Source organism: Trachurus japonicus, chromosome 21 (genome assembly GCF_045865225.1).
Source record: "Trachurus japonicus isolate A0001 chromosome 21, Traja_1.0".
NCBI classification, from domain to species: Eukaryota; Metazoa; Chordata; class Actinopteri; order Carangiformes; family Carangidae; genus Trachurus; species Trachurus japonicus.
Window position 1 is genome coordinate 28,265,573 of NC_140927.1, and position 26,753 is coordinate 28,292,325.

The window sequence follows — 26,753 nt, forward strand, 5'->3', positions numbered from 1 at the left end:
AAGTGTAGGTTTATTCCATGCTTTGTCTCATGAACAGTACTTTTAGTTTCATATGCAGGCTAACTGATTACCACATGACTAATCACAAATCAATCAAACAAACAGTGTTGTCATGGAGCCATGAGTGTAGATACAACTTTACCTGCCAGATCAACTCAGTAAATGTATGCAAAATTACCCAATCATTCATCTCTGACTCAGGTGTTTCCAGGCAACATGACATCATGAAAGATCTGTCTCTGTCCCGGCTGAGTCGGGGGTGTGGTCGATTGGTCTCGTCCAACCGAAAGACAGGGAGACGTGATGGACGGCTGGACGTCTGCTTCACGCCAGAGGTTAACATACACCTACACACACCTTCTATTCATTTATTAGTCAGTCCATTCCGATTATAATCAATATCTACCATCAATCTACCAATAGGATTATTATATCTGGAAGTCCAGGGAGTCTTTGCTGCGTCTGTCCAGCAGCGGACGTCTGCTTGTGGAAGAAGAGTCAACGCTGCCAAAGACCTACAGCACTCGTAAAGGGCCACTACTGCTGTACTCGCAGGTGTGTGTGTCTGTGTGTGTGTGTACATCGAGCTTGCCCACACAGAAACCAAAGACTGACTTTTGCGGTTGATTTTATTTCATCCTTTCATCCTGTCTCTAGGACCTGGTTACCATCGAAACCAACTGTGGACCAGATACTGGTAACAGGAAGAGGAGGAGCTTTGTCCGGCCGAACGCTCCACACGTTGAGCAGCAACTGAGCACTTTGAGGGAGCTGACAGCAGCCATCTTGAACTACGCCAACAACCAGGCAGGTGGAATCAAACATGAAAAAAAAACTTATGGTAACACTTTCTATGAAGACCACATCTATAGTGCATTATGAACGCATTCAGAGTGAATTATAATGCTCATCATAATCAATCATAATGCATTATGACTATACTCATAGCACACATAATGCACTATATCAACAGTTATGAATAACTATCTAGTTTATAATGACTTATAAAGGGTCTTATGAGAGCTCTTGACTGTTTATAAACCACTGGCTGATTGATGGGGCGTATAATACAGAAACTTCCCAAGAGGAGGAAGAGGGGTGGCTCTGTATTCCTCACATTGGTGTACAGTCGATCAGTTGTCCTGTTGTTCTTCGTGGGACAGTCCACAGCCTGATGAGAGGCAGCCAAGGTGGAGTCCGGGTAGCATGATTATAATCCGGTATCAGGCGAGTTAGCCACGTCTCTGTCAAGATGTACAGTCTGCTCTCTCGGGAAATCTGCTGGTTGTTAAAGGTAAAAAGAAAATTGAATTTGAGCCCACTCTGGGTCATAAAATTAGTGTAATAACTCATCTGTCAGACGATGTAGGCCAAACTTTGTGCAAAATTCTATTTTTGATTAAATTTGGGATGAAAGTGTGGTATTTTTTTCCGCATTGGATAATGCAGGCACACGGATTATACGTCAGCCTGCTCACGATTCACCAGCTTCTGATATTGGATCTGTCATCCGTCAATCAAACGTCTGAGACACGCACACACACGGAGCTCGGTCTCGCCCCAAGCTTTGAATATCCACGGTCTCCATCATCCATGACTGTCCAACCATTTATTAGCCTACTGTAACCATGACAACAAAGATCCTCTAATGTCAAGGAAGTATTTATTTTAACCCAAGTCACCACCTTCAACATTCCCATAGTGTTCAGCTGTTGATCAGGGCCCAGAAGTACATCCTTTTTATATGTAATTTAATGAAAGTGCTGTGTAGGCTAACGTTGAAGGTTTTGCGCACAGTTTCTGCCCTAGAAACCTTTGGGTATTTTGGGGGAGATGTTGTTTTGGTTTTATGGTCCCTTTATCCTACAGGATGATTATGTTGCTCTCTGTGATTTGGATATGGAAATAGTTTCTTAATTTGTGATCTACAAAACCATTATAATCTTCTGACTTCCAATGACTTTTAATGTGTCTCTGTCCTCCAGTTCCCCTCGTCCCAACTCGGTCCTCCTCTCTTTCCTCCTCTATACTTCCCTCCAGTTCCGGACCGTCCTCTGTCTATTCGTCCCACACAAGCAGAACCTGGTCCAGAACCGCCTCCTAATTTAAACCCACAGTGGCTTCCTGCTGAGAAAACTACCAAACATCTGGAGAATCATGCAGAAGGTAGAAAAAATGAATACTGAGTGGGCGAATAGATTAAATTCAACAACATCAAATGAAAACAATCAAGTATGTTTGACTTGTCTGCAGATAAAGAGGAGCCGAGCAGCAGGAACAGAGTCAGACTCGATCTGTTCCTCCAGATACCGTGTGACTCCAGGAGTCCGACCCCACAGACGGAGCCTCAGCCCTGGATACACTATGTAGCAACCACCCCTGAAGAACCAGAGGAACCTCAGGTGACTGAAGCACAATCTAAAGACCTTTGTTGGATCTCCTTTATATGTATTAATGATTGTGTTGTTGCAGATTTACTTAGACATGAATTCACAGCCTTCTGAAAGTTCACATTATACTGAGAGAAACAACAACAGCACAGGAAGTGCAGAGCTCCATTATCCAGACAGGAACTGTGTCCATGACGTGGTGGATGATCGAAGCAGCAGATCCAGATCCAGAAGTGGGAACAGACACAAGGTGGCAGGTAAATTTGTAAATCTGAGTCGTTAACCCAGTGGTTCCCAACCTGTTTTGGCTTGTGACCCCATTTTGACATCACAAGTTTCGGGTGACCCTGTCAATAAAAATGCGTTCGCTCAGATATTTTTATATGCAGCATTTTATTTGAACTCAATTTATATTTGATAAAGTGAAAGTATAGAATACAGTTGTTTAACATTGTGTGTGATGTTTTTAATTGTAATTTTAAAGGGACAACGAGGAGTTTTGAAAAAGCAAATCGTTATCACACTACATTTTTGAGCCTCCGCGGACACCGTGAAATTCTTTGATGAGACGGACTCATGTTTTCATTCATCAATAATTAAAATTCAAAGACGATCAGATACCGTCTGACCATAAACGGCGATTCGGCGATGTTATTCTCATGACTCGCCGCGAAACCGAGAGTAAGGAAACGCTGGTCGGTCGGCTCGACCAGCGATGATCAGAGGGTTGGCTCGAATCCCGCTCTGTCCCGGTTGCTGCCGTAGTGTCCTTGGGCAAGACACCTTACCCGCCTTGCTCCTGATGGGTCGTGGTTCGCGCCTTGCATGGCAGCTTCCGCCATCAGTGTGTGAATGTGTGTGTGAATGGGTGAATGTGATGTACTGTAAAGCGCTTTGGGTATCGTTCAGATATAGTAAAGCGTTATATAAATACAAGACCATTTACCATTACCACATTAATATGAGACTTTTTTATTGTCACGGAATTTTTCGTTCTGCCGATGGAGAAACTCCTCGTTGTCCCTTTAAAAAGAATAATAATTAGTTAAAATATTTTATCAGTCTTTTTTTTTTTTTTTATCAATTTCTAAACATTTCAGGCGATCCCATTTGAATTCCAGGTGACCCCACATGGGGTCCCAACCCCAAGGTTGAAAAACACTGCATTAACCCTACTTCCTGTTTAGTGCATCAGAGTAAAGATGTAATTTTCTCTCTAGTGCGACCGTGCGGAGCAGAGCAGCAGCCTGAGAAAAACTCCACCTCAGGTAGGCTACCGTCCACAGTCAAAGTACCAGGAAAAAGTAGAAGAAGTTCAGCAGCAACATTAACCTGAACTTTGACCTTGATGAACTCCGTCACACAGGCCTCGTCCTTCCTCCTCTGGACATGGGACGCTCAGTAGATCTACCTCCCATCGCAACGAGCTGCACCGCCGCCGCCTCGCCGACCCGTCAGGACCCTTTAACTCCAGCAGCAACAGAAAGAGACGAGTTTCAGTCTGGAGAAAGTGTGAACAGACTCCGACGACAGCCTCTGGTTCTACCTCTGCTGTTTCCTGAGAGGGAGGGTAACAGTTTCATTCATGATCTGTGTTTATTAATAACAATGATATTTGAAGAATAGGACTTGAAATGTCAAGAAATCCTCCAAACTGAAATGCAAACATCATCAGCTTAGCTGCTTGAGGGTGGAATGATTGTCTCCTCACTTGAGGAGGTTTATTTACTTTTATTTATTTTGACATTTTGAAGTTTCTTATGGTTTATACGACCTTTATATGACCTTAACTTGTGTTTTGAGATCATGTTTGTTATGATTTGTCGCTTTTCATTTGCAACACAGAGGTTGTTTCCTTCTGCTGTGAATTAAAAAGGATAACTTGAATTCTCTGAATGACTCTGTTACAGTCTGAACTCCTCAACGCTGTCTTCCTGTCTTTCAGAAGAGATGAGTGGGAAACAGAGAAGAGGAAGAGAAAAAACAGAGAGAGAGCCATTTAAAAAACAGACAGCGGCAGCAGGCGGAAGAGGAGGAGGAAGGCTGCCCTCAGAGAGAGGCTCTATAATTCTTCTGGAGTCAGGGGGAGGTACAGTCGACACCTTACACTGTACAAACTGAACAGTTTTAGATGTCAAGGCAGCTCATTCTGATGTTCTCTGTGTCGTCTCCTTCAGAGCCTCTTCCTCCTCCAGCAGCAGCAGCAGCGTTGGGTTGGGTTACAGCATGGAGAGGTCCGGGCCGGCAGAGCTCTCTGGCCTTCATACAGAACCGACTGCTTGACCTCCAGGACCCCGGTGGCGTCAACAGTGAGGCGGACAGAGGAGTGGTCCGGGGCGTCCTGCCGCTGGAGCTCAGAGGTGATGGCAGATACACCACAGAGACCAGAACATGATGCTCTGAAGGTGTGAAGGTTATATAGAGAAGGGATGGGCTTGAATCTGGATCTGGTTTTTGAAATACATTGAATGCAGATGTTGAGCAGCTGTAACAGCATCCATAACATAGAAGAACCTCTTTGTCCAGATCGGTGAACACTGGGTACAGGTATAAAATGACTTAAACAGTTATGGATTAGTGTGAGACATTCCGATTTTTCTGCCGCTTGTTTTAGTCAACTAATTCACCCATCTATTGGTTTCATTTCTAATGCTAGCGAAACTGGTGGAGTCATATACATGTTTGGCTGTTTTGTTCTTAGGACTGAGGAGGAGCCGTCCAAAAACCAAAACATATCACCATTATATTTGTAATCTGGCCAATGGAGACAGATATGCATCTTATCTCGGTCCTGACCTTTGCCATCATCTCTTGGTTTGGCAGTCTCAAACTTGGAGACAAAAAGAGGCTTGAACATAGTAGCCAGTAAAATCATCGGGGTCACATTACCCGATCTGTCCATAATCTCTCACAGGAGGATAATTTCCAAGTTTCAGGACATTATTCAGTGTCCTGACCATCCACTACACTCTGAGTTCGAGCTCCTTCCCTCCGGCAGGAGACTTAGATTGCCAAAAGCCAAATCAAATAGACTGAAAAACTCAAACTCATTCATAACACAAGCCATTATCTAACTTAATTCAAATACTAAACAGGTATGATACACTCTTATTTATTTATTTTTTACCTCGATTGTATGGAACAGCTCCCAGTTTGCCCTCTGGGGTACTGCCATTCAATGTTGTTCAATGTTGTGTAGAGTTTGTGCGGATGTGCTCTATATGTTCTGTGTTTTTTGCCCTTCTGCAACATGAATTTCCCTTTGGGGACAATAAAGTTGAAAGTTGAAAGTTGAAAGTTGAAGTTGAAGTTGAAGATCTAGGTTTATAATTACATGAAGTCATGGTGATACATTAAAATATTAAAGGCTTCGTGTCTCTGTTGTGACAACAGATTTGCAGAACGGTGAATCTGTTGGCAGCCTGATCCTCGGTCCCGATGGAGAAATCATTCAGCTGTCGCTGTTCGACAGCATCCAGGACCCGTCGCAGGGTGATGATGATGGACCACAGCAGCACGGTGTGATGATATGAACGTTGTGTTGTAGCTGAAGTCAGAATCTGCATGAAGGAGAGGTGAAGATTTAAATTAATGATCAGTAACTCACTGTTTTTGTTTCTCAGCTTTGCAGGTTTTGTCGACAGAGGGGGAAACGTTACCCTGGGTCATTGTGCTGCAGCCTGAGAACACACACACAGGTCAGCACATGTAATGTATGATTAAAGCAGAAGTAAGTGATCCGGTCGTTTTGGCTAACTTCTTGTCAGCTGATGGAGTTAGCAGTCCCCGCCCTCGTCCCTACGTCACCACATTCACGCGCATCCCTTGGCTGCACACACAGAGAGGACCGCCCCTTTATGCCGTTCTCTCTCCTCATTGGATAAAGGTTGTAGGATACAAGGAAAGTTTTCTCCTCGGCTTACAGCAGAGCAGGGTGTTGACAGACCTGTGTTTCGGACCAAACACTCTATTTAAAGGAACAACGACGAGTTTCTATTTGGTTATAAAAAAGTCTTGCATTAATATGAATGAATCTACGCAACCCACATTTGTTAATGGCTCCATTTTCGATAAATATATCATTTTGTCTCTATCGTTATTTTGTTTTTGTTTTTTGTTTTTTTAAAGTATATTTTTTGGCTTTTTTTTGCCTTTATTCGATAGTCCACAGTATAGATAGACAGGAAAGGGTGAGGCAGAGAGAGGGGGAATGACACGCAGGAAAGGTCTGCCCGACGCGGGATCCGAACCGGGGACGCCCGCGTCGAGGACTGTAGCCTCCACATGGGGCGGCCGCTCTACCCACTGCGCCACGCACCGCCCCATTTTGTTATTTTAATTAGTGGCGGAAACGCTGGGCAAGCCGCCCAGTGTTTCCTTACTTTCGGTTTCGCGGACGCTGCCCAGCGGGTCATGAGAATAACGCCGCCGAATCGCTGTTTATGGTCCGAACTACGACAGTATCTGATCGTCTTAGAACCTCTGACTTTCATTGTTGATGAATGAAAACACTCTTGGCAAGACATCCGTCTTGCGCCGGTCCAAGAATTTCACTGTGCGCGCAGAGGCTCATGGTAAATGTAGTATGAGAACACTTTGCTTTCCAAAACTCCTCGTTGTCCCTTTAAGTGATTGCCGTCGGAAGATATAACTATTTAAGACTTATATTAACACAAACATTCCGCTTACTTCTGCTTTAAGTAAATTACCGTCAACAACTCCGTCCATGGTTGTTTACTGGCTCTAACTATTGTCTGCTCATTGTGTGTTCAGACAGAGGGGCAGGGCTGAAGTCAGATGACCTCATGGGTAACACCCAGCACCCTCCACCCATTCACCAGGTGGGTTCTGAGGAGTTTTTTTTTTACTGACCTCATGAAAGTGCATGTCTTAGCTTAGCTTAGAGCACTGGAAAAGAGAGTAACGACACCACCATTTACTCCCGTGGTAAGCTTTTTGCGCCCCGAGTGGCAGGATATGGATATTGCAAAAGCGCCCAGAGAACTCATTCACTCCAATGTATGTGTGTTGCCCACTTGCTTGTAAATTGATGAAAACGGCCATGTTTTTGTTTTTAGGTGTCTTGGTCATATCAAATTATACTTATAATTTGTTTATTACAAAATGTAGATTGAAATATTAATGTAGATAACTGTTTTTACAAGCCTATGTGTTAATATTTATCTGTAAAGGATCCTCAATGATGCTATTAATGTGGGTGATCTATAAATGTCCTTAAAATATTGAAAATACCACACTTGCTCATTCACCAACAATGCAGAGTTGTCAGTTCTTGGGCGCTTTTGCAATACCCATATTCCGCCATCAGGAGGCGCTTCCATTGAACCAATGCGTGTCGTTACTCTCTTTTCCAGTGCTCTAGATTAGCTTAGCACAAAGCCTAGAGGTAGTAGGAAAATTCTTGCATAGTTATCATAAGTGACTTAAACTTTCTGAAATTGTTCATCAACACAGCAGGTAGCAGGAGCAAGCCTTTTTGTATTATATAAACTGACTTTGTTATTTTCTCCAACCAGCTCATAGATTTTCGTAGTTCACCTACCGACCTCACTGACGCAGGTAAAACTGCTTCTTATTCTCCATCATTGTTTGACTTTTTATTTGAATTCTGTCCAAACTTCCTGTTTGTTGCTCCGGCAGCTGTGACCCAGAGCAAAACTAAAGCCAGTGCAGGGGCAGGAATAGAAACCTGGAGGAAATCAAAGAAGGCAACTAAACACAACATGAAGCTTCCGCCACTGAGGGAGGTTGTGAGGAGAGAGGAGAGGAAAGGAGGCGACTCACAGGGAGAAGAAGAGGAGGAGGAGGAGGAAGAGGAGGAAGATCTGGACATGACAGCACAGACAAACCACCTGTCAGGATCACAGCCACCAGGGTTTGTGTTACTGACTTTTAACTTGATTTCTTATGTTAAGTGTAGCTTCGTTTTTTCCAAGTCATTCCTCGACTCTTGACTGTTTTTATTTAGAAATACTGATTCATATTTGTTGGTGATTTCACCAAGATTTATGACCTTTGGTTTTTTAAAGACAGTGAGTGAAAGTGAGCAGTGGCTCTCAGCTATCGGCCTTGTTTCATTTGTTTGTGTTTAGCTAGAGATGAGCTCCCCAACAACTCTTTGGTACCTTGATACTTCACCAATTTTCTACTCACTGTCATGCCAAGGAAGGGTTTGAAAAACTTTTGGAGTCATCAAAACACTTTTTTGGAGTTCCAGGGGGGGTCCGGCTGCCAACGGATTTTCATATAATGGCGGCAGATAGTGCTCACTTTTGAATGGTCCAAAACACACACTATGAAACATCCAGATACCTCCATACTGCTCGTCTGTACTGACCCAAGTGTCCTGAAGCCGCCACATGAAAAAGTTGTTCGTAAAATAATAATTTGATCTCTGTATTTAGCCTTGTTGTAGCAGTAGCTCAGTGACTCTGTTAATGTTTGTGAGATTTGATGCAAGATGTTCGTTCGTCATTGTAAACCATTGGATGCATGATGTATACACGGAAGAACATCTTGCAGTAAATCTTGTAGTATGGAGGTATTTGGATGTTTCATAGTGTGTGTTTTGGACGATTTAAAAGTGGGCACAATTTGCCACCATTACCCGTTGCCAGCCGGACCCCCCCGGAACTCCAAAAGCGTTTTGATGACTCCGTAAGTTCTCCAAACCCTTCCTTGGCATGACGGTGAGTAGATGATTGGTGAAGTATCCCTTTAAATGTGCACAATAATACAGGTTTTGTGGGAAATTTCCAACCCCATTTCTGCTGTGAAGTTTGGCATTTTACATTACAGCCAATGGATATTGACTCACTTCTGGAGCCAGCCTCCAGTGGCCATTGGAGGAACTGCAGCTTTTGGTTCCTCTGTGTTGGCTTCACAGTTTGCTGCTTGTTTGGGACCAAAAAAATTGTTATAGGAAACATTTTAAGTCCCTCTAGTTCATCCAAAGAGAAACATCAGTACAAAGGTGATTTGTTTCACAGTGAGCAGGACATCAAGACGAGTGAAGCACCAACAGAAGAAGCTGTGGACAGAAGCAGGAAGAACATGAGGAGGACAGATTCAGAGGGAGCTGCAGTAACGACTGGGTAAACTAGCAATAACAACCAAAAGACTTTTTCATCTGTTAGTCCTTTGACTCTTTCGATTGTGTTCTCAGGAAAAGGGAAATGAAAACAATGAAAACCAAAGAATCGGACGGACTGAAGAGGAAGAGCAAAGTCGGAGAACAGCAGAGACAAAAAACAAGAGGCAACTCTCAACCAATCAGGAGGCAGAAACAAGAGGAGAGAACCAATAGAGAGGCTGTAGAGACTGAGGACCGCCCTGATCCTCAGTCCGTGGTGAGTGTCTGTCTCCAGCCTGTTTCAACTGAGCTGTCAATCATTCAGAGTAATAGGATTGTAGGACTTTTAATGTGTGTCTAAAAACATTAAATTCAGTCTAACATGTTTATAAAATGTCTAAAAAGTTAAGTTAAATGTTATGAATGTAAACACAGATGGAAAATATGTGATGAAATTCTTCTTTATAACTGTATTGATTTTCTGTGTATGTATTTATAGGCCTATGTGCTATTGTATTTCATATCAGTTTTTTTTTTTTCTTGGGTGTTACGAAAGGCGCCAACAAATAAAATGTATTATTATTATTATTATTATTATTATTCAGGAAAAGAAAAAGAGAGATGGAGAGAGAGGAGAGAAGACGACGGAGGAGAGAGGGGAGGCGAAGCACAACGAGGTGTCTCCCGGGAGTGGGAGAGGGAAGAAGAGGAGGAGGAGGGGGCTGAAGATTAAAGAGATAGTGGCTGGTGAGAAATATTATAATTATTCAAGACATGCATATTCACATACATCATAAATACAAGAAGTACAAGAATTTAAACACAATTTCTTCATATATTTTGTAGCAATATGAATTATATATTTACCTCAAACAGACAAATTCTTTCATTCTCGCCACTACTTTTGGAAATCTGAAACTTTAATGTTAAGACCGCGTCAGAGCTGAAAGAGGAAAGAGGGTGAACCAACATTTTAAACCCAGTGAAGATTAATTTAAAGATTTGTGGGTGAAAAGATGAGGTTTGAATTTGGCACAGGCATTCAGCAAGACTCAAGTCTGAACTGATGAGGTGTTTGCTGTCAAAGGCATCAAAGGTCGAGAGCAGTGACCTTAAAAAAAAACATGCTTTTGGCCTTGTGAACACAATAACTCTGTAGCACCTTCCCACCCTGAGGGGACGTATCTAATCAGCTTATTTGGTGACATTTTGGTGGTCAGAGGTCAAAGGTCACCTCAGAAGACACTTTCTAACCATAACTCAAGACCTCACACAGCAGATCTGACAGAATTTCATGGTTCATATTTTACATGACTCTGTAGAAACAAGGATATAATAGCACTTTTCTTTTCTCACAGGAAACGACTCTGAGCCTGTGGAGACGGAGCAGGAGACGGAGGAAGAGTCTCAACTAAAATCCAACGACAATCCAGGATCGGCGACACAGAAACACAACGACGACGACACAAACACAAGTTCAGAGGCGGGTCGTCGCTCCACCGGCGGCGTCCGATCAGCGAGTTCACTCAGCTCCTCTCACGCCTCATCACACGTCGATCAGAGCAGCTCCAGGAAGTCTGACTCCTCCCACTGCGAGGGGGCGGGGCCAGCCAGCTCCATGGGGCTCGCCTCGTCGCGTGGCCGCCTGTCATCGTGTTCAACTGTCATGGTAACGGAGGAACAGCTGATGTTGAACCCCGTAAAGCCGCCGGAGGTTTGTAAGAAACACACACAGGTTTTAAAACACAGCATGGGCTGGGAACCCTGTTTGATTAAACAGAAAGGGGAAATGCTTAGGCTTTGGAATCGCTTGTCTTCTATGCCAGAGGATAGAATAGCCAAAAAAGTCTTTAACTGGGATAAAACACATAACTATCCTTGGCATCGTGACATGAAAGCTATTTTTAGCGAGGCTGATCAACAACATATTTTCACTAATGGTTTGCGTTGTAATGTTAATTTTGTGAAGCATAAGTTATTTCTTGAGTATGAAGAAAAATGGGCTAATGATATCTGGTTTAAACCAAAGCTCAGAACCTATTGCCAGTTGAAAAATGTATATTGTTAAGAACCCTATGTGACTTTGCCACTGGATAGATCCAAGAGATCTTTATGTGCCCAGTTGAGGGCTGGGATTCTCCCTCTGGCAATAGAAGTAGGTAGGTTTAACCTGAGGATGAAAGACTATGCACATTATGTAATCTAAATGTAATTGAGGATGAACTGCATTTTGTGTTTCATTGTCCGTTAAATGACGAAGCCAGGCAGTTTTTGTTTCAGAAAATGCAAAATGTGAAACCTGAGTTGTTTTGGGTTGATGATGAGGTAAAGTTGGAATGGTTCTTCAGAAAATAAGGGCCTGGTTAAAAAGAAAAAGTGAATTATTTATGTGAATTCCATGTGGTTTTTGTTTTGTTTTGTCTGTGCTCTGATGATTTTGTTTGGTGTCTGAATATGAAATGTGTCTTGTAAGCCCTTATAGGCTGGGCGCCTTAATTGGTGCACGACACGTAAATAAATATAAATTCAATTCATTCATTCACAGTGTTGTTTCACATGTTTGATTGATGTGTGTGTTGGTGATCTAGTCGTCCACACCCAGCGGGAGGCAGCAGCAGCAGCAGCAGGAGGAGCAGGAGGAGGCCGCCGCTCTGCGTCTGGCCCAGCGGGCGGAGAAACGGAGGCAGGAGGTGGAGAGGAAGAGGAGGGAGAGGGAGGAGCAGGAGAGGAAGCAGCAGGAGAAGGAGCAGAGGGAGGAGAGGATGAAGGACGAGCTGGAGGAGGAGAGGAGGAGGAGAGCCGAGGAGATCAGGTCCTATAAACTTATAGAGAAACTGAAACTCTTATCTCTACTTATCTTTTAATTTTAAACTTATGCTGTTTTAATTTATTTATTTTATCTGATCTTATCTGATATTTGCTGACCTCCAGTGGTCATCTCACGTCACTGCACTAAAAACAGAAACAGTTTAAAGGGATAGTTCACCCAAAATTCAAATTTCAATCATTATCTACTCACCCTCATGTCGACTAAGGGCTGGGAGAATTTTCAGAGTTCTCCGTGCCTTCTCTGAGTTACGGGGGGCTCCGTGCAGCAGTATTTGTCCATATAATGGTTGTGAATGGTGCTCACTTTTCTTTGTCCAAAAAGACACACCAAAAAACATCCAAATAGTAGATAATGAGTGAAATTTGAATTTTAGGTGAACTATCCCTTTAATGCTCAACTCCTGTGACGGCCATGTTTTCAGGTCCGTCCGTCTTTATGTCCCATGTTCATGGACATGATTTGCCAGTAATGCCTCTGATATCAGGCTTGAAAAACTGTGATCCTCTCCTTTAATACAGAGATCACAAAACATGATTTATCCTCTTGTGCTGCTGGATGACAGGTCACAGTCTCATCTTTTATATAAGGATTTAAAAAGTTACACTAACTATATAGTATTTAACTTCTACAGAGGTGAGAACTTACACTTAGAAAAGAGTAAAAACTGAGACAAAAAGATGCTTCAACCCCCAAATAGCCAGATCTGGATATTTCTCATGATGTAACTCAGTAAAACACAGCTAAAATAAACAGGTAAAACACAGATGTATAGAAGAAAAAAAAACTCCCTTCTTCACAAGTCGATAGTTTTTTAATTTAACTCAACGATCATTTTGAGAACCGGTGCTGCCGTCACCCCCAGGCTGAAGAAGCTGGCGGAGGAGGAGGAGAGGAGGAGGCGCGAGGAGGAGGAGCAGCAGCGAGCGAGACGGGAGCAGGAGCAGAGAGAGAGGGAGCGGAGGAGGCAGGAGGAGAGGAGGAGGCAGATGGAGAGACTCCAGAGGATGAGAGAGGAGGAGGAGCAGAGGAGGAGAGGTGAGAGGAGAGGAAGAGGTTGTGCTGTTGGCTTCATTGTGTTTCATTAAGTCAGACATTACACATTAGTGTGCTTTAATGGCCATTTGTACCTCATACAACCGCACTTCAAAAAAGCTGAACTATCTCTTTAAAATATTTCAAAATAAAAGACGGATAATTTCAAATGTTTTATAACTTATTACCCCGTTAGCTCCCACACACTGGTTGCTACTGTTAAACAATCTTAAATAGCTGTGTGATGATTCATGTAACTTCAAATAATTTGCTCACATACACACATCTATGGAGATGCAAAAAATATCAGATTTACTCTTATTTTTTATAAATTATAAACTGCAAATGCACCAATACTGAGTGTGGCCGCTATATTTTGTGTTTGTGAGTCAGCTATTCAGTTTTGTCCCCTTAGCTATTTCAGTTTCTTTTTCTTTTTAAAAATAATAACAATCCAGTTCATTTCATCATGTTTCAGCTGAGCTGGAGCGTTTGCAGCTGGAAGAGCGAAAGAGGCAGGAGGAGGAGAACAAGAAGCTGCAGGAGATGGATGAGAGCGAGAGGATGGACTACCTCCGCAGGAAGCAGCAGGAGGAGGAGGCCAGGAGGAAGGAGGAGGAGGAGCAAAGGAGGAGAAAAGAGGAGGCCGCCATGTTGGCTGCAGAGGAGGAGAGGCTGCGAGCGGAGCTGCGAGCCAGGTAAAATATTGAGTCTGTCTCCTGAATGCATATGGTACCGACAGGGCCGTTGCTAGGAATTCTGGGCCCCCTGAAAGAATACCAAAGTGGGCCCCTGACTTTTCCACTTTTTTTCTTAGACTACGTAGGTATTATCATTTTTTATTTAGCCTACTTTATTTTGATGCTAATGCAGCATTACTATGAGTATTAGTCAGGGTCTTATGCAGAATAAATCAGTCATACAAAGATTAGACTACTGGGGTGTTTTGTGGGCCCTACTGGGCGTTGGGCCCCTAGAATTATCATCACCTTTCTCCCCTATACAACGGCCCTGGTTACTGATTCTGAATGCCGGAAAAAGCTTTTATTGTGAAATGACACGGCTGCTGTCTCCACCTGTCCTCCCTGCAGAGAGATGGCGCTGTTGCAGCAGCAGTTGGCCTTTAAAAGAGGTCTCGCTCTGGAGGCTGGAGGTCTGGAGAAGACTCAGGGAATCTCCAGACCGTGGATCTACTCGTACTTCACCCTGTTACAGCTGCTGGGAATAAACCCACCTAAAGCCGAGACCTCCACCTGACGGAGGGGGGGTGAAATGACCCGGAGCACTTCCTGTGTGAAGTTTAAAGTCATACTGGTCTCTGATCCTTTGTTTTTGCTTCACTGTCACTTCCAGCATCATAAGTCTTTCTGCATGGAGAGAATAAAGTGATCAAGCTACTGTATCATAATAATTTAAGACATTGGGGGGGTGTCAGAGATTTCAGGGGGTCCACAGAGCTTTGTCTTTTCTGAGGTTGTAAGGTTATCAAAATTATATTTGTGCATATTGAAATTTTAAAATCCCAATAACACAGCCAATTGGATAATCAAAATCATGTATAAACAAAGACAATAGAAACAAAAACCTACATCCTACCTGCATATAGGGACATGATAACAACAAGGAAAATGGACAGAAAGATAAAATAAAAATAAAACAAAATAAGATCAGATTAATAATTCAGGATAGATTCAAAATGTTGGGGCTCCTCATTGTAATAACATACCCATGGCAGGGCTCTACTTTTTCACTGTTTGTCTTAGTAATAAAAGTTTGTATCACATTATTCTTTTGATGCGTCTGTGTAGGCAGTGGTTGGGTTGGGGGGGGGGGGGGGGGGAGGTTGGGAACCACTGATTTAAGACACATAGAACAAGGAGAGAACGGTTACAAATAACAACCCATTCAATGAAAAATAAAAGTAAAATCCTATGGCCCATGGCCCAGAACTTGTTAGGGTCCGGGCAGCTAAGCTGCCGGGACACTATTGTATTCCTAGGAATTCTTCTTCTTCTTCTTCTTCTTCTTCTTCTTCTTTCTTTCTTTCTTCTTCTTCCAAGGAAGTCATACTTCCCATGGGTGAAAACTCACCAAACTTCACAGAAACATCCAACCCCATGCCAGATTCACTCAACTCCAAGGACATGTGCCCCCCCCTCCTAGGGGGGGCACAATAAGCGTTTAAATTTAAAAACTTTAAAAATTCCTACCAAACCAACGGTAGATGCTACAGTGTTGAAACTTCACCACAATGTCGCCTCAATACTGCTGAAACTTTTGTCCACTTAAACTTATTACAAATTATGAAGTCCATCACTCTGTTTTTTTCAATAACTGTAAAACTTTTAAAATGTATCTCCTCCCACAATTTTTGCTCAATTGACACCAAACTTGCTACAGAGCATCTCCAGACCGTCCTCCACAAAACTTGTTTCTCGGATTTTTGATTAAGCAAAAATTGAGCCTACAGTGCATGAAAACGTTTGACTGTAAATAGTACTGTAAACATATACCATCAAATTCTTGCTAAATACATTTTCAAACTTCCTGAAAAAAAATGAGAATATTCTGGAGTCATGGTTGATTAAGTTTGGCAAATATCAGAATTTTATCTCAAAAACTGAATTTTCTAGAATATTTTGAATTCTGCTCTCATGGGAACAACTGCAGTCAATGTGAGACTGGAATTTATAAACATCATATTTTCTCTTATGAAGCAAAACACAGGTTGTGGGTTCAATCCTCAACTAATGCAAATTGAACATTATAAGGTCAACTGTCCTGCCTTCCTATTCTCCTGTTTGTTGCTCAGAATTGCCTAAATTTGCCCAAAAGTAGCCCGGACCCGACCCATCGCTGCGCAGCAGCTATAATCTTCTTCTTCTTCTTTCTTTCTTTCTTCTTCTTCCAAGGAAGTCATACTTCCCATGGGCGAAAACTCACCAAACTTTGCACAAAGGTTCAGTCCCATGCCAGATGCACTCAACTCCAAGGACATGTGCCCCCCCCTCCTAGGGGGGGCACAATAAGCGTTTAAATTTAAAAACTTTAAAAATTCCTACCAAACCAACGGTAGATGCTACAGTGTTGAAACTTCACCACAATGTAGCCTCAATACTGCTGAAACTTTGTCCACAAGCTGTTTTGCTGTCTAGATGCAATTTATGTGTTAACTGATTTTTGTTTAATAGAATTTCTGACTTTCTTAAATCTGCCTTGACAACAGCTGCCCGGGCACTGACTCACCTGAGTGGATAAATGAAGCTACACAGCAGGTCTCACTACCAGCCAATTAGCTCAGTGAGTTAGGAGCTGGTTCTTGGTGTCAGAGGCTGTGGGTTCGAGACCCAGCAAGGGTGATGATGATGATGATGATGACAGATCAAAATGTCAGTTGTCCTCAACGCGAAACACAAGACAGTTGTACTGATGGTGGCATCACAGCAAGCCTCTAAGTTTAAAAATCCAAATAGTTTGGACTGGACCATGTCCGAAGGCTCCTAACATCTTAGAGTCACAGTAGATGTTTAACAAATACATATCATTATTTTACCTCAAAACGGATTTTTCTTTTTACTGTGGTTTCAAATCTGCCTGCGCAACAGTGAATGGCTTACTCAATTTGTGAAGCCACTGTTAAATGCCACTTGGCAATTAGCTCAGTGTGATTAACAACGGTCTTTGGTTCTTGAGGTTGTGGGTTCAATCCTCAAATGATGCAAATTGGACATTATAAGGTCAACTGTCTTGTCTTCCTATTCTCCTGTTTGTTGCTCAGAATTGCCTAAATTTGCCCAAAAGTAGCCCGGACCCGACCCATTGCTGCGCAGCAGCTATAATCTTCTTCTTCTTCTTTCTTTCTTTCTTTCTTCTTCCAAGGAAATCATACTTCCCATGGGCGAAAACTCACCAAACTTTGCACAAAGGTTCAGTCCCATGCCAGATTCACTCAACTCCAAGGACATGTGCCCCCCCCCTCCTAGGGGGGGCACAATAAGCGTTTAAATTAAAAAACTTTAAAAATTCCTACCAAACCAACGGTAGATGCTACAGTGTTGAAACTTCACCACAATGTAGCCTCAATACTGCTGAAACTTTTGTCCACTTAAACTTATTACAAATTATGAAGTCCATCACTCTGTTTTTTTCAATAACTAAAACTTTTAAAATGTATCTCCTCCCACAATTTTTGCTCAATTGTCACCAAACTTGCTACAGAGCATCTCCAGACCGTCCTCCACAAAACTTGTTTCTCGGATTTTTGATTAAGCAAAAATTGAGCCTACAGTGCATGAAAACGTTTGACTGTAAACAGTACTGTAAACATATACCATCAAATTCTTGCTAAATACATTTTCAAACTTCCTGAAAAAAAATGAGAATATTCTGGAGTCATGGTTGATGAAGTTTGGCAAATATCAGAATTTTAATTCAAAAACTGAATTTTTGAGAACATTTTGAATTCTGCTCTCATGGGAACAACTGCAGTCAATGTGAGAGTGGAATTTATAAACATCATATTTTCTCTTATGAAGCAAAACACTTTTCATTAAAAACAAATCACCAACATTTCCATGCTGTCAAGATGCAATTTATGTATTATCAGATTTTTGTTCAGATGACTGAATTATTGACATTTTGACCATTTCATCACAAGAGCTGGTTCTTGGTGTCAGAGATTGTGAGTTCGAGACCCAACAAGGATGCTGATGACAGATCAAGATGTCACATGTCCTCAAGCTGTTTTGCTGTCTAAATGCAATTTATGTATTAACAGATTTTTGTTTAGATACTTTTTGAAATCTGCCTTGACAACAGCTGCCCGGGCACTGACTCACCTGAGTGGATAAATGAAGCTACACAGCAGGTCTCACTAACAGCCAATTAGCTCAGCGACTTAAGAGCTGGTTCTTGGTGTCAGAGATTGTGAGTTCGAGACCCAGCAAGGGAGATGAAGACGATGATGATCCAAATAGCTTGGACTGGACCATGTGTGAAAGCTCATAACATCTTAGACTCATAGTAGATGTTTGACAAATACATATCATTATTTTACCTCAAAAACTGATTTTTCTTTTTACTGTGGTTTCAAATCTGCCTACACGACAGTGAATGGCTTACTCAATTTGTGAAGCCACTGTTGAATGCCACTTGTCAAGTAGCTCAGTGCGATAGACAACAGTCTTTGGTTCCCGAGGTTGTGGGTTCAATCCTCAACTAATGCAAATTGAACATTATAAGGTCAACTGTCCTGTCTTCTTATTCTCCTGTTTGTTGCTCAGAATTGCCTAAATTTGCCCAAAAGTAGCCCGGACCCGACCCATCGCTGCGCAGCAGCTATAATTCTTAATTGATTCTGCCTGGTTAAATAAAGGTTAAAAAAAAAAAAAATGGTATTAAACTCCAAATAATAATAATGATAATGTTTGAAACCTAAAACATGAATAAATTAGCCTTGTCAAAGGACTGTAAATGTCATTTTCTAAAAACTAAAGGTTATAAAATATTTTTAAGAAGAAAACAACTTTTCAACAAACATTAATTACAAAAATGATGTAAAAATTCTAACAAACATACTGCCTATGGAGCGACCGTGAACTTTTTCAATATGAGGAACTTTTGACAGGCATTTCTAACCTTTGACAGCTTGAGGCCGTAGATGAGTGGGTTAAGAAGAGGTGGAATAATGAGACCGTATAAGGATAAAATCACACGCAGCTCGAGAGGAACAAAACTCATCTCAAACCTTTCACTGATCATGTTATAAAAACAGGCAAAGACGAAGCTGAGGAGAGAAACTAAGTGCGGAGTGCAGGTGTCAAACGCCTTCCTCTTGGTCTCAGAAGAGGATTTTAAACAGACATATAAAATCCTCACGTATGTGAAGGAGATGAAGGTGAGAGGAACAGCCACAGCGAACGTCAGGCCGAAGACCAGATCATGGAGGTACGACATGAGTCTGTCTGGGGAGCAAGAAAGTTCAACCACCAGATGATTGGCACAGGCAATCTTGTGGATCACATTCCCACAGAACTTCAGACGGATCGTAAAAGACAATAAAACTCCAACTTCTACAAAACAAATAATCCAGATCATGATGATGACGATCCGGACTCTGATTTTAGTCATTATGACGTTGTAATGCAAAGGCTTACAAATACACACATATCTGTCATAGGCCATAATTGTTAAAGTCCCAAACTGAATTGCTACATATGAGTGGATGTTAAATATCTGAAGGAAGCAGAAAAAGAGTGAAATCTCATGAATGTCTGATAAAATTTGATAAAATCTGTATCAAGGTGGTTTGACCCAAATGCAGACACACCTTGGGTGAATATAGAGCATCATATTGTATCCCCCTTTATGCTTAAGGATGTTCTTTTCTCAGGCCTCTCCCCAAAATTTTGTCTGAACAAATTTGGACCAATTATCGCAAACTCAATTTTAGTTTGGAATAATATAGTCAAATTAGCTAAATGGGATTCAAAGTGGCACTTAGATACGCCAATCTTTAGAAACAATTTATTGCTTATAGGTGGTAAACCAATCATATTCTCCTCCTGGCAAAACCAGGGAGTTCATACTCTGTCCGATATGTATAATGAAGACAGTCTTAGATCATTTCATGAACTTAGACAAACTTATAACTTGCCTGGCACCTCTTTCTTTTTTTATTTACAGCTGCGCACAGCAATGCGTACATATGGTGTCCCATGGAATCAAACACTATTAATTCATCCCCTAATGCATCTTTTGTACACTGCAAAGATTAAAGAAAAAGGTTTTGTGTCTTATATATATAATGAGCTACAAGGAAGATTAACTGGACCAGCAGGCATTGTTCTCGTCTGGAATATGGATACTAAAGATTACGGGTTTAGCATCAACTGGCAGAGAGTCTGGAGTAATATTTCCCTATCATCCCGTAATCACAACCATCAGTTAATTCATTATAAGTTAATACAAAGATTCTATCTATCCCCAAGACGATGCTGCCAGATCCATATTACCCAGAACCCATTATGCCAACTATGTCCTCACCAAGTGTTGGGCACATACATGCACATGATGTGGGAATGCCCTGGAGTCTATTCCTTTTGGCTCAGTATTTCGAATCTTCTCTCACGTTTAATTCAGACAAATATACCTTGTTTACCACATATATTGCTTCTGAATGATGACACCCCTCTGAATTTATCATTTCTTAAGAAGAGAGTACTGTTTGCAGGTTTAACTGCTGCTAAAAAGATGTTGATAAAAAGATGGAAACCACCACATGTTTTAAATGTGTATCTGTGGAAATTATCATTTTATGAAATTTTGTCACTAGAAATCTCCAGTGCCCGTGCCCAAAAGGCAAAGGTAGAAGCTATACATAACCTAGAAGCGGCAGCTGAGAATGTCAAAGCGTTGTTTTGATGGGCTTGTGTTTTTTTTTTGTTTTTTTTGTTTTTTTTTTGGTTTGTTTTGTTTTGTTTTTCTCTGTTTCATGAATATGTCTGCTATGTACTTTTGATAATTATTGATAACTATTTATTTATTTTCGTTTGTTTGTTGTTTTTGTTTTTCCCTGTAATCACCCTAACCTAATGTTACCCCCAGGACCCGGGACAAGGGTGGGGTCAAGGGGAATGGATAAATGGAATTGTAATGAAATAAAACAAAATAAAAAATTGATCACAAAAAAAAAATGTCTGATAAAATTTGTGCCATTAAACACGGCAGCAGAGACGTGCTGCCATAAATTTCACTGATAAATAGACAGCACAGGAACAGATACATGGGCTCATGCAGACTCTGCTCCAAGTAAATAACAACAATAAGAACAGTGTTGGCAACAATGACGGATACATATAACAACAGAGCCAGGGTGAAATAGAGGACCTTAAAGTTTCCTATGTTTCCATACATAGACAAAACAAAGGACACAATCTCTGAGTCGTTTTCCATCGATACAGTTTGAGAAACATGAATGCTGCAATAAAGGCGTTGGATTGTGCAAGGGATTCGTTAGTTGTGTTAAGGTCTTGGATGTCCTCCTCCTCCTCCTCCTCCTCCCCCCCCACTACTGAGACAAACACAAGCAGCTGCTAAACTTTATAGTGGACTCAAGCACTTGAACATACCAATGAGATTCCTCTGAATTCAGCTTTGATGATGAAATTTTGATTGGAAACACAACAAACACTTGATATGGAAAATTTCTTTTTTTCTAAAACCTCAAATATGATCAGACCTGTTACTGCCCAGTTGAAACTGAGGTGCTCAAAAATGCACAAGTGGCAATGGAGGATTTTGCTGGTTTATACTCTGGGGATCATAGCATATGGTCTATCACACTTTACAAATGATTTTTTTCCCCCACCGACTAAAATCTGCTTCAAAGTAAGAACACTTAAAAGGCAAAAAGTACAATAGTTGTCTTTTAAATGTGGTGGAGAAAAAGTCAGATGTTTCTAAAAGTTAAGTACAGATAATAATAATAATAATTATTATTATATATCATATTGTCATATTGTTGACCCTGTTATCGCGAAGTGGTTCACTACAATTGTGGATGATTCTAACTCAGTCATTTGAAACTAGACTATATGAGGATTTCAGAGTGGAAAATGAAAAAAAGAATAAATAACTTAGCATAATAAGATAATAAGGAAGGAACATTTACAATAGGAAAAAAAGAACAACATTCCCAATTGTTACGAGAACACTCGGCCAGCAGATGGTGCTAGAGGCTGGACACATACGGTAGTATTACAGGAACTAGAAGAAGTATTGTTGTCAAGCGGATGGCAGAGATGCGTTGACTGTATTGTTGTGTGCTACATTAAAGCTAGCCCAGTGGATACAACAAGCCTCCTTATTTCACAACACTAAACACCAATCACAGTCTGTATTAGGATGTGTGATGGCCTACAGGTGATTGCTGGATTTCAGTGCATTTCATGGACATATCATGTTTCTTTTTATATAATTTATTTGGCCAATAGCTTAATTTCAGGAGAGACAGTAAATCAACACTGTGTATATAACATTTATGTGCTTGTTTCTTTTCTCCTTGTTTTCTTCCTCTACATAAATGAACAATAAACCAACCTGCTAAAAACCAAAATCAAAATCCCCCATATGGAGAACTCGAAGACATGCAGAACAATCACAGAGCCACCACTGCACTAATTATGAAAGAATATAGTCATATTATACTGTATGTCAAATTAAACAGCAGAAGCTGGCCCACAGCCTGTGAAAACCATGTTTTTATGACCCAAACACAGCCCAAACACTAGGCTCAAAAAACAGGTAAACATCACACTTCATGAAGCACCTCTGTGTGGACCCAGTCGCCACATTTCTGGCTCGTATACTACTGTACATTATGCAAACCACATCAGCTACCGCTCATATGAAAGAGCCGCTGGCTACAAAGATTGGGACGTTACATAGCACCCGCGGCTACACAGAAGCACGGCAGAGAGAGAAGCCAAAAACGAGCAAAGTCGAGCAAACACAGACACTGCTTGGCCAAAACATGTTTGTAAATTTCCTCTTACATTTGCTGTTTTGCCATGAAAAGTTTGTTTTATGGGTAAATCCACAATATTTCCAGTTGAACTTTGGCCGGTGTTACATCTAAATCGGTCCGGACGGGCTTTAGGAGCCGGGGAACCTTTACGAGCACCGCACACAACAGCCTGCACGTCACACATTTCAGGATTCTGCTGATTCTGATTGGCTCATGAGAAGAATTCTGATTCTGATTGGCTGCCAGTCAATCACATCAACGTGGGTATAGCCTGTCAATCACTCGAATCAACCAATCCGCTGCAGATATAGAGCCAGGCGTAACTGCACCCAAATAAGCTGCTCTCAGTGCAGATTTACGCAAGTAGTTGTTATTTAGTCCCGGTTGATTCTTTTTCAGTCAGTTCATGCAAATTGTGTGAAAATAAAAATTAAACAATGGTTTATAGTGGCAGGTGGTTCCAAGCTGTGCCAAAAATTGACATTTTGGAAAGCTCGCCTGAATATTTTGTAGTAAAAATCTCAATAATTTTGTACTGCTTCACTTTATCAGATTCAACCACTGCAGAGATCATGTTCATACATTGTACAATCATTTGATAGAGGTTTTGAGCTTTAGCAGCATCATTCTGAAGTCATAGAAAATATGATTTTTATTTAGGCGAACATTAAATGTATTTAATTTTTGCTGTGTGTCATCTTCATTTACTCTTCACCAGTAACACATACAGTATACTGAAATTTACACATCTCAACAATTTCTCAATTTTTTCGCTTTACTATGACACCAAAAGTATTCAAATAGACCTTGTGGTTGCAGAGATACTCATTTTATTATGGATATGCAATTTTCGAGAAAATGCCTAGAAAATAGGCTTGGTTTTTATGCATCCTTATCATCCTTATTATCCATATCATGCATCCTTAACATGATATGATGGATTGTTTTGTTTTGTGAGTTTTTCCACTGGCTGTGATGTAACTGACCTTCAGACCTTTCAGTCAGACATTACACATCTTAATGGCCATTTGTACCTCATACAACCGCACTTCACAAAAGCTTAACTACCCCTTTAAAATATTTCAAAATAAAAGACGGATAATTTCAAATGTTTTATTATTTATTACCCCGTTAGCTCCCACACACTGGTTGCTACTGTTAAAAAGCTGTGTGATGATTTATGTAATTTCAGATAATTTGCTCACATACACACATCTATGGAGATGCAAAAAAAATCTTTATCATCTTTTCATCATAGAGTTCCCACATTCACAGGTGTGTTAGAGTGTCTATTTTTGTAATTTTTTTTAAATTAAAAAACATAAAATTAAGTTGAATGAGTTAAAATCACACTGGTCTCTGATCCTTTGTTTGGCTTCACTGTCACTTCCAGCATCATGAGTCTTTCTGTCTTAATGTTCTCAAGCTACTGTTTCATCTGCACAAACAAACAATAATATAATCATAAACTTTCTTTATATAACACCTTTCTTAAAAGGTGTGGTAAAGATAAAGAAAAAAAAACATAATTTAAGACACATAGAACAAGGAGATAATGGTTACAAATAACAAAACATCCAATTAAAAATTAAATAAAAGTAAAATCCTGTGGCCCATGGTATTAAAATCCAAATAATAATAATAATGATAATGTTTGAAACCTAAAACATGAATATATTAGATGTGCAGCCTTGTCAGAGGACTGTAAAGTGAATTAATTATGTCATTTTCTAAATTTAAAGGTTATAAAATATTTTAAAGATGTGAACAACCTTTCAACAAACACATTAATTACAAAAATCATGTAAAAATTAAATACCTATCTAAACAAACATACTGCCTATGGAGCTATCATGATTTTTTTCAATATGAGGAACTTTTGACAGGCATTTCTAACCTTTGACAGCTTGAGGCCGTAGGTGAGTGGGTTAAGAAGAGGCTGAATAATGAGACCGTTCAAAGATAAAATTACACGCAGCTCGAGAGGAACAAAACTCATCTCAAACCTTTCACTGATCATGTTATAAAAACTGGCAAAGACGAAGCTGAGGAGAGAAACTAAGTGCGGAGTGCAGGTGTCAAACGCCTTCCTCTTGGTTTCAGAAGAGGATTTTAAACAGACATATAAAATCCTCACGTATGTGAAGGAGATGAAGGTGAGAGGAACAGCCACAGCGAACGTCAGGCCGAAGACCAGATCATGGATATAAGACATGAGTCTGTCTGGGGAGCAAGAAAGTTCAACCACCAGATGATTGGCACAGGCAATCTTGTGGACCACATTCCCACAGAACTTCAGACGGATTGTAAAAGACAATAAAACTCCAACTTCTACAAAACAAATAATCCAGATCATGATGATGACGATCCGGACTCTGATTTTAGTCATTATGACGTTGTAATGCAAAGGCTTACAAATACACACATATCTGTCATAGGCCATAATTGTTAAAGTCCCAAACTGAATTGCTACATATGAGTGGATGTTAAATATCTGAAGGAAGCAGAAAAAGAGTGAAATCTCATGAGTGTCTGATAAAATTTGTGCCATTAAACACGGCAGCAGAGACGTGCTGCCATAAATTTCACTGATAAATAGACAGCACAGGAACAGATACATGGGCTCGTGCAGACTCTGCTCCAAGTAAATAACAACAATAAGAACAGTGTTGGCAACAATGACGGATACATATAACAACAGAGCCAGGGTGAAATAGAGGACCTGAAAGTTTCCTATGTTTCCATACATAGACAAAACAAAGGACACAATCTCGGAGTCGTTTTCCATCGATACAGTTTGAGAAACATGAATGCTGCAATAAAGGCGTTGGATTGTGCAAGGGATTCGTTAGTTGTGTTAAGGTCTTGGATGTCCTCCTCCTCCTCCTCCTCCTCCCCCCCCACTACTGTGACAAACACAAGCAGCTGCTGAACTTTATAGTGGACTCAAGCACTTGAACATACCAATGAGATTCCTCTGAATTCAGCTTTGATGATGAGATTTTGATTGGAAACACAACAAACACTTGATATGGAAAATTTCTTTTTTTCTAAAACCTCAAATATGATCAGACCTGTTACTGCCCAGTTGAAACTGAGGTGCTCAAAAATGCAAATGCAGTGGCAATGGAGGATTTTGCTGGTTTATACTCTGGGGATCATAGCATATGGTCTATCACACTTTACAAATGATTTTTTTCCCCCACCGACTAAAATCTGCTTCAAAGTAAGAACACTTAAAAGGCAAAAAGTACAATAGTTGTCTTTTAAATGTGGTGGAGAAAAAGTCAGAGGTTTCCAAAAGTTAAGTACAGATAATAATAATAATAATAATAATAATAATAATAATAATAATAATAATAATAATAATAATAATAATAATAATAATAATAATTAGGGCCGGGACTTTAACGCATTAATTCCGATTAAAAAAAATTAACGCATTTAATCGCACTTATTTAAATTTTTTTTTTTTTTTTTTCTCACTTGTGTCTACGTGCGGTGCGCCCGCACGCGAGAGAGGCGGCAGTTTGAGAGGCTGACTGGCAGAGATGAGAGCTGGTGAAACGCTAGCATGGTTATTTAAAACACCATCTCTGATCTCTGCCTGCACATAGATACACAGACAGGGCGCACGCTAAATGCCCTATATAGCGCTAATTGCTCAGCTGCAGCGCTATATCTATGACCTGTCACTGTCACAGGTGCATCTCATCTCATTATGATAGGACTTCACCCTCAGAGCTGTCTGTCTTCAGACTGTCCTGACCTGTCCCTGAACATCACACAGGGACAACATGGAGCTGCCTGTGTGATTGGTTACTGAGTTTTATTAATGTTTACATCAGGCTGAGTTCAACAAATCAGTTTATGCTACTGTGA

The 26,753-nt window shown here is 40.8% G+C and overlaps 3 protein-coding genes across 3 annotated transcripts; 1 reads left to right on the forward strand and 2 right to left on the reverse strand.

Moving 5' to 3' along the window:
- Window positions 1–204: 204 nt before the first annotated feature.
- kiaa2012 (KIAA2012 ortholog) lies at window positions 205–14,614 on the forward strand. The gene is made up of 22 exons (XM_085765043.1): window positions 205–335; window positions 424–555; window positions 658–807; window positions 1,986–2,166; window positions 2,254–2,402; window positions 2,473–2,647; window positions 3,757–3,960; window positions 4,336–4,479; window positions 4,568–4,750; window positions 5,784–5,909; window positions 6,014–6,088; window positions 7,164–7,231; window positions 7,928–7,970; window positions 8,052–8,286; window positions 9,401–9,505; window positions 9,577–9,760; window positions 10,089–10,230; window positions 10,842–11,197; window positions 12,072–12,295; window positions 13,176–13,348; window positions 13,824–14,043; window positions 14,437–14,614. The coding sequence occupies exons 1-22, from the start codon at window positions 225–227 to the stop codon at window positions 14,600–14,602; spliced, it is 3,546 nt and encodes a 1,181-aa protein (XP_085621169.1). The 5' UTR covers window positions 205–224; the 3' UTR covers window positions 14,603–14,614.
- Window positions 14,615–18,925: 4,311 nt separating this feature from the next.
- On the reverse strand, window positions 18,926–21,298 carry LOC146965423 (olfactory receptor 10A6-like). Its single transcript, XM_085765044.1, has 2 exons — window positions 21,041–21,298; window positions 18,926–19,615 (listed from the first exon to the last, which is right to left on the reverse strand). Exons 1-2 carry the CDS (start codon window positions 21,296–21,298, stop codon window positions 18,926–18,928), a joined length of 948 nt encoding a protein of 315 aa, XP_085621170.1.
- A 3,413-nt stretch (window positions 21,299–24,711) lies between these two features.
- Window positions 24,712–25,659, reverse strand: LOC146965424 (olfactory receptor 10A6-like). The gene has a single exon (XM_085765045.1). The coding sequence runs from the start codon at window positions 25,657–25,659 to the stop codon at window positions 24,712–24,714; it is 948 nt and encodes a 315-aa protein (XP_085621171.1).
- Window positions 25,660–26,753: the final 1,094 nt, after the last annotated feature.

Bases quoted from the DNA above. Each gene is read 5' to 3' on its own strand.
- LOC146965423 (XM_085765044.1), bottom strand. From the start codon at position 21,298: ATGGAAAACGACTCAGAGATTGTGTCCTTTGTTTTGTCTATGTATGGA. The intron at 19,616-21,040 runs ATTTTTTTTTTG...ATTTTATCAGAC, and splicing joins TGGCACAAATTTTATCAGAC to ATTCATGAGATTTCACTCTT.
- LOC146965424 (XM_085765045.1), bottom strand. From the start codon at position 25,659: ATGGAAAACGACTCCGAGATTGTGTCCTTTGTTTTGTCTATGTATGGA.
- kiaa2012 (XM_085765043.1), top strand. From the start codon at position 225: ATGAAAGATCTGTCTCTGTCCCGGCTGAGTCGGGGGTGTGGTCGATTG. The intron at 3,961-4,335 runs GTAACAGTTTCA...CCTGTCTTTCAG, and splicing joins GCTGTTTCCTGAGAGGGAGG to AAGAGATGAGTGGGAAACAG. The intron at 4,751-5,783 runs GTGATGGCAGAT...TTGTGACAACAG, and splicing joins CCTGCCGCTGGAGCTCAGAG to ATTTGCAGAACGGTGAATCT.